The 7,644-nt window shown below is 50.2% G+C and overlaps 1 protein-coding gene across 1 annotated transcript; it reads right to left on the bottom strand.

The window, feature by feature from the left end:
• Window positions 1–409: 409 nt before the first annotated feature.
• Window positions 410–7,342, bottom strand: LOC131481173 (tubulin alpha-1C chain-like). Its single transcript, XM_058668869.1, has 5 exons — window positions 7,311–7,342; window positions 5,538–5,623; window positions 3,465–3,687; window positions 3,201–3,349; window positions 410–1,384 (listed from the first exon to the last, which is right to left on the bottom strand). The coding sequence occupies exons 2-5, from the start codon at window positions 5,538–5,540 to the stop codon at window positions 410–412; spliced, it is 1,350 nt and encodes a 449-aa protein (XP_058524852.1). The 5' UTR covers window positions 5,541–5,623; window positions 7,311–7,342.
• Between the last annotated feature and the right edge of the window lie 302 nt (window positions 7,343–7,644).

Below are 7,644 nucleotides of genomic sequence, written 5' to 3'. Positions count from 1 at the left end.
CCCACGTGGGTGGCAGGGACCAAAGTGCTCAGGCCACCACCTACTACCTTGCCATAGGTATCCGTAGGAACCTAGATTATAGGGGGAGCCAGGAGTGCCATCACCCCAACTTTCCCTGCTGTGCAATGATGGACTCCAACATATTTCAGCCCAAGCAGCCCTGGCCCAGTGTACCAGACCCGTTCACTCACTGTAAACACTTTTCAATTCAGCATATGCACCCAGCCTGCCGACTTCAGATTTTTAGCATGACTAATCAACTCATTTCTAAAACAATCCATCTGACAGGGCACATGGCACACTTGAGATTTTTATACAAAAATAATGCTCTTACCTTTATTGAAACATAGGGACACAATGGACAGTAACACAGGACAGAACAGTAGAGCAGCCAGTGGCTGCAGACAGGCTAATACTCCTCATCTTCATCCTCTCCCTCACCATAGTCGGCTGCCACCTCCTCATAATCCTTCTCCAGGGCAGCCATGTCCTCGCGAGCCTCAGTAAACTCTCCCTCCTCCATGCCCTCACCCACATACCAGTGAACAAATGCACGCTTGGCGTACATGAGGTCAAACTTGTGGTTCAGACGAGCCCAGGCCTGGGCAATGGCTGTGGTGTTGCTGAGCATGCATGCAGCTCGCGGGACCCTGGCCAGGTCTCCACCGGGCACCACAGTGGGAGGCTGGTAATTAATGCCAACCTTAAAGCCAGTGGGGCACCAGTCCACAAACTGGATGCTCCGCTTGGTCTTGATGGTAGCAATGGCAGCGTTGACGTCTTTGGGAACCACATCCCCACGGTACAACAGGCAGCAAGCCATGTATTTCCCGTGGCGAGGGTCGCATTTTACCATCTGGTTGGCTGGCTCAAAGCAAGCATTGGTGAGCTCTGCTACAGAAAGCTGTTCGTGGTAGGCTTTCTCAACAGAGATAACTGGGGCATAAGTGGCCAGAGGGAAGTGGATGCGGGGATAGGGGACCAGGTTGGTCTGGAATTCTGTCAGGTCAACATTGAGGGCTCCATCAAACCGGAGAGAGGCTGTGATGGAGGATACCACCTGGCTCATGAGGCGGTTCAGGTTAGTGTAACGGGGGCGCCCAATGTCGAGGTTTCTCCGACAGATGTCATAGATGGCCTCGTTGTCCACCATGAAGACACAGTCAGAGTGCTCCAGGGTGGTGTGGGTGGTGAGGATGGCGTTGTAGGGCTCCACCACAGCTGTGGAGACCTGAGGGGCTGGGTAGATGGAGAACTCCAGCTTGGACTTCTTGCCGTGATCAACAGAGAGGCGTTCCATCAGGAGCGAGGTGAATCCAGAACCAGTGCCCCCACCAAAGCTGCGGAACACCAGGAAACCCTGCAGGCCCGAGCACTGCTCAGCCTGCAAAAAAGAGGTTTATAGATTTGAGTGTGGATTCCCCTGCTCCAAGTCACCGTGGACTTCTTTGAAGCCCTGATGATGCACACAGAGACTTAAATTCTGCTGACCATTTGCCGAGAACAGCCAGAGAGCTTCCAGGTGCTATACATCAAAGTGCAGTCACTCCTGGGAAGGAGGGCAGGGAGAGAAAGGGCCTGCTCCAAAGCCTGTTTCAACATGAAGACAAGTCTTCATTGCTTCAGGCAGAAGAATCACAAGTCCTGCAACAGTACCTCAGAGAGTCCTCTGGTGCCCCTGCTGTGCCCACAGACGAAGGGCACCTGCTTGTCAGCTGCCAGAGCCACTTCATGGCAGGTGGTGGACCCCCAGCCTGGTGCCTGGACCTCACCAGCTCTTGGCACTTGTTTTCCTCCAGGTCTGGAGTACAGAGGGGCCACACACCTGGACCCTGTTGCTGGGTCTAGATCCAGCTCTAGCAGTTCCTTGCTGTGCAGCTGTGCCCAAACTCACTCTGCATCTCAGGGCTCTCATTCAGTGAGAACTGCTATCTCCCTCCTCCCTCAGGTTTGTGGAGACATTAAATGAGGCCTTAGCATTGCATAGACTCCCCTGGTCCTGGGGAGCCTACTAATGCTGCTAAGCTGGTAAAGAAAGTGATTAGCATTGAGGCCCCGAGACCGCAGGAGGGGCTGCTCTGCTGCAAGCACACCACCTGACCCCTCACAGGCAGCCATTCCTGGTGCTCACAGCCAGGGACACTCCCAACCTGCCCTCAGTGGGCTGACCACTACACAGGAGCACACAAGGTGCAGGGCTGACCCTGGTCTGCCCAGTGTCATCCACGTATGCAAACACTCCCACAAACCTTAAATACATATCATTTTAAAGCGTATCAGTGCCCCTAGGCAGGTCCTGCTTTCCAAGTCACTCTTGTGCCTGAAGCTTGATGTCCAAGCATAGGAACCAAGGGCCTTCGCTGCCCAAGTTGCTCAGAAATATCAGGGAAATGCAGGAAGCTATGAACTTGTGTCCTTCATGTTTTTGGGAACTGACTGGCTGAGCTGGGCCTGCTCTAATTCACTTCCCTGGCCTGGCTTTACATGTGATTTATGTCAATTGCTCATGAGCTGATCACATACCCCAAAGAACATGGGGCCATCTAATTGCGAAGCTCCTAATGACTAGGATCTTCACAGTGTGTTCACATGAATGAGGCTGCCTGCAACAGTCAGCCACACTCAGAAGCTCCAGGGGAGGAGCCAGGCCATGTTTCTGCTAGTCTCAGTAACACACTTGCTGTTATCCTGAGGAGGTACCTGACCCCACTCTCAGCTTAGTTAGCGTGAGTCAAAGTTCTAGGCTCTGGCTGTTTCTAATCAGGGTTGTACCTGCTTTGTGAGCTTGGGACTTTCTGTTGAACACACACCAGCCCAGCTTCTTCCAATGAGCTTGATCAGCAAGTTCAAGCACAGGAATTGAGCACTCCCACACAAGCCATTACAAAGATGTGCTATAAAGGAGCATCTCATGGTCACACTTGTCAGCACAACTGGGAAGGCTGCTTGGAACTCCCCTGAACCCCAAGAAAGTTGACCTCACTGGACATGGGGGTCTGAGGCAGCCTGAGAAGACAGGGAAGCAGGGGAAGCAGCTGTTGCTCCTGCCCATCACCCAGGCCTAGAGGTCCAAGGAGCCCAATTAGTTCAATGGGCTACCAGAATCTCCCTCAGGTGGCAGCAATCATTCTGACAGTTTGGTTCCTCTGAGAGCCCCAAGGCAAGCACACACCCTACATCCGTCAAGCCACTGCACTCACCAGCTTGCGGATGCGCTCTTGGACAGGTTCAATGATCTCCCTGCCGACAGTGTAGTAGCCACGGGCATAGTTATTGGCGGCATCTTCCTTGCCAGTGATGAGCTGCTCGGGGTGGAACAGCTGGCGGTAGGTGCCAGTGCGAACTTCATCTGAAGAGGGGAAGCAGTTGGGCCACCTGTCACCGACCTTGCCCCTCCCCAGGGTACCAGGGGCTCCCCCAGCACAACCTCCTGGCCCTGCTCCTGGCACCCAGTGCCAGCTCACCAATGACCGTGGGCTCCAGGTCCGCAAACACGGCCCTCGGCACATGCTTGCCAGTGCCTGTGTCACTGAAGAAGGTGTCGAGGGACTGGTCTAGTACTCCAATGGGCTTTTCACTTGACATCTGGCCATCAGGCTGGATCCCGTGTTCCAGGCAGTAGAGCTCCCAGCAGGCATTGCCGATCTGGACACCAGCCTGGCCCACGTGGATGGAGATGCACTCACGCTGTGGGGAGGGAAGAGGACAAAGAAAAGGACACCCCAGATGAGACAATGGTGAGTCACTCACGCCCAAATGACTCAGTCTTCCAGGCAGATGATCACCTTCCTGGAGATTCCTCCTGTACAGGCTCTACTTCCTGCACAGCGTTGTGCTGAAGACATAAGGAAGAGAAGTTGCTTTGGGAGACCAAAGCTCTGTTAATGAGCTGCCAGGAAGACAGGCCTTTGCTTCCTAGTCACTCTAGGTATTGAGGGTGGGGTTTCCATTATCTTAGGAGACCACAAACTCTTCTGCCATCTGTAGGGTTCCCCTAGTTCCTAAGGCACCCTTGCCCTTCTGGCCAGCTGATTCACTCCCATTCAACTCACTGCCCTCATTAAACCTGTTCTTTTGAAAAGACAATAGTTTCCTTCTCCTTTAAAGAGGCAGCTTAAACCAGCACAAAGAAATGCAATGGAGAAAATTCCCCACAACAGCAACTATCACTGCCTTAAACTAACTGTGGTGAGGGCCAGCCTTCTAAACTCTCCAGGGAGAGCAGTTTTCATCCTGCAAAGGGTGAAGAAGGGAAAGGCATGTCTTAGCAAATGCTAAGTGTACCAGCTGACCACACTGCTAGGGTAAGCCAGGAGCCATTTCCACAACATGGGAGGATGGGGCATTGGAGAATCAACCCTGTTTCATGGACTTCCTGCTGAGCAGCCCAAAGTTACCAAATTCCCTCCAGTTTAGTCAAGCAAGACAATCACCACCAACTGCAGACTTAAGAGGGAACACAAAGGCACGCTCAATGCATTACATCAACACCAAAAGAGCTCTCATTACCTTCCCAAATAATGAGATTTCAGGCTGTTAAAAGCTGCATAAGAAATGTGCAACAGCTGCTAAATAAGACCTGTGCTTTGAGAGGGACCAGTGCTGTGGTATGGCACCCCAGATGGGAGCCAGTTCCTGGCTACTCCACTTCTGACCTAGATCCCTGCTAATGTGCAGGGAGTTGGAGGAGAAGGGAACCAGTTAGGACACAAACCGACGCCCATATAGGATGCAGAGAGTTACAGGGCAGAGGATTAGCCAGTTGAGCTGCTGCGCAGGCCCCCAGTCCCTTTGGTCTTAACACTGCACAACACCCCACCTTGCTTTCTGAATCACTGTTTAATCAGCAAAACGTCCTCAGGTAACTTGCTAGTGTGTGTCTGGGCTCTGGCTAGCTGGTAGTCGGGGAAGTTTCAGATCAAGTACAGACTGTATTCCTTCCTCGAAAGATAACACTTGCTACCTTCCACCAGAACACACGGGAAGGTCTCCCACAGGTACTTTGACATACTTGTTTCCACCATGCCCGAGAGATGCACAGAAGAAGCTACCTTGTGTGCCACGTCCATGCCGACTCAGTTTGCCACTTTAAACATCTTTTCATGGACTTGTTTTTATAAACCTGCCTAACGAAGGAAGTTATAAACGCCCACATTAAATTAACTGTGACAATCCTTTGCAAACACATGACAGCCTATTCCTCCCTTGGGGAGGAATGCCCAAGCAGCTCCCTTCCCCTTTCTCCAGATGGCTAGTCTGCAAGTCCCAGGGCATGGGAGGGTCAGCGCACAGCTGTGCCAGGTAGCCAGGAAAGTAAAGCCACTTGGGAGTTGTGGGCATGGGGACCTCAGTTCCTCGAAGTCCCCAAGTCCTGAAGCAAAAGCACTCTGACCTTCCCAGGGCCGTGGCCTGGAGCAACCACCCCATCCTCCCCGCTGGAGTGCAGGCAAGACCCACCAGGCCATCTGCACCACAGTCTGCTGTGGGAGCTGGACGTCCACGGTGCCCTCGCCCAAGGGGTCAGCAACCACACTCACCATGTCAGAAACTTGCTGGGACAAGGGGTGCCGGAGGAATAAAGCAGAAGGTGCCACAGGAGCTCACACTGGCTCACCAGCAGAGTCTGAGAGGAGAACTACTGATTAGGCAGCCTGTCTGCAGCTGCCTTTATAACGCATTCCCACAAACCCCACCCCCGGTCACGTGGCCAGAGTGCTGCCTTGGAACTCTGACCCAGGTGGGCAGACAGGACGGGACATGCGGTTAAAAAGTTCAAACCAAACACCCCGGAGGTCCCTCCATTCCAAGTCCTGCCCTGCAGTGGGATGGGAGAGAAGGGTGGGGGCGGAGGCAGGCCTGGACCAGGCTTGGGAAGGGGGAGCATCTGGCTGGGACTCAGCATGCTGGGGATGCAGGTGGTCTGGTCCCCACCAGGTGTGGCAGCCTCATCGCCTGGAACCAGAGCAGTGGGGCATCAGTCCTCATGGCTGGCCCTAATCAACAACGCATTTTTTGATGCTTTTCTGGACCTATTAACTTGCTACCTCTGGAAGCGCCCATCTCCTCCAGGTGGTTGCAAAAATTCACCTTTGCTTGAGGTTCAGAGCACTCATTCTCCCATCTGTTATGGACTACGAGCCCTGCTAGCATGCACTTTTCAGTTTCCAAGGAGCCCAGCCAGTTCAAGGTCAACCAGGGTGAGGAGCAGGGCATAGCTGGGCGCTGCAGGTACCTCTAAGATGGGAAGGTCCTAATTGGGCAGTGCAGTCAGGTAACATCACTCCTTCCCGCCAACACAGCGAGGTGCTCCAGTGATCTGAGAACCAACAGTTCCCAGGTTGACTATGTTCAGTAATAGCATCAAGTAAAAGCTATCAAATAGCAGCTTTAGAAAACATTTTCAAAGGTTTGATGGCTACTATAGATTTGAGACAAGAGTACAGGTGTACAATGAGCCTTAAATGTACATTAGAGAAACAATGAAAATCACATGAGTGACTTGGTTGATCAGACAACTTGCACTCAAACATGTCAGTAACTGAAACATACTTCCAAAAGCAGTTGGAGATTTAAGTCATGTGAGCCAAAGAGACTTTTGTGGCGATAAAGTAATCTTCATGTAGTACAGAATAAATCCGTTTCAGTAATGGTTTAAGGTCTTTACACACTTCAAAATCACAGCCAATTGATAGCAGTTACCTGGTGTTTGTAATAACATGAGTTTGCCACGTGTTTTAGGTGGTTTACATATAAACAGATTTTAAACAGGTGCAGCTGGAGCCACAGAACTCATTAACTGACTAGAGATACCTGTTTACTCATCTTAGGTGGCACACAGAGGCTTTTACAGAAAGATGCGATGCAAGTAACTTTTAGACCCTTTTGAATGAAGATAACAATTATAACTGATAACGCAACAGGGGTCATCAGGCTTGTGTAAGTGAAATGTTTTACTATAACACAATTTTGCACTGCTTTGCACATTGTTAGTATATTTTCATATGGTCCAAATAGCCTTAATCAGTTGTTGTCTCTACAAAATAAAAGACAAATCCTTTGACATTTCCAGGAGCCACGCTGGAAACATCAAAGTGCCAAAGTTTAAAACTTCTGATTTTTTGAATGCCTCTCAAGGATGCCAAGAAGGCTTAAAATACCTGGTAGAAAGAGGATCTCTTTACATGACATGATACAGATGAGATTGAATTATTGACATAAAGTGATCACTCAGATACTCTAAAACTAAGTACATAACTTTGCTGATCTTAAGCAATGAGAACTTAATGAAAGGTGAAGAACACAAAGATTACCTCCAGATAAAAACACTAGCAGATGAGAGGTAGTACATCGATTTAACTCATATCTTGAGACAATGTAACACAGTCAGAGATAGAACTTACTGGAGCTAACTAGGACATCTACTCATTCATCAGACAAAACCACTTAAAAGGAGATGCTATAATAATGTGTTTTTAAAACCTTGTCATTTTAACATAGGATCAGATTGTAATTCCATGTATCAATGATACATGTTTAGAAAATGCTGTAGATAATTCTTCAAGGGCTATGAACAATTATATCACACATAAGTCAAACAGATGTGTTTCTCTCAAATTTTTTATGACTTCCCCACCCCTTCTTCAA

The sequence above is a fragment of the Ochotona princeps genome, chromosome 9 (assembly GCF_030435755.1).
Source record: "Ochotona princeps isolate mOchPri1 chromosome 9, mOchPri1.hap1, whole genome shotgun sequence".
NCBI classification, from domain to species: Eukaryota; Metazoa; Chordata; class Mammalia; order Lagomorpha; family Ochotonidae; genus Ochotona; species Ochotona princeps.
The sequence above is the reverse complement of the archived record's forward strand: the minus strand, read 5'-3'. Positions and strand labels throughout refer to the sequence as shown.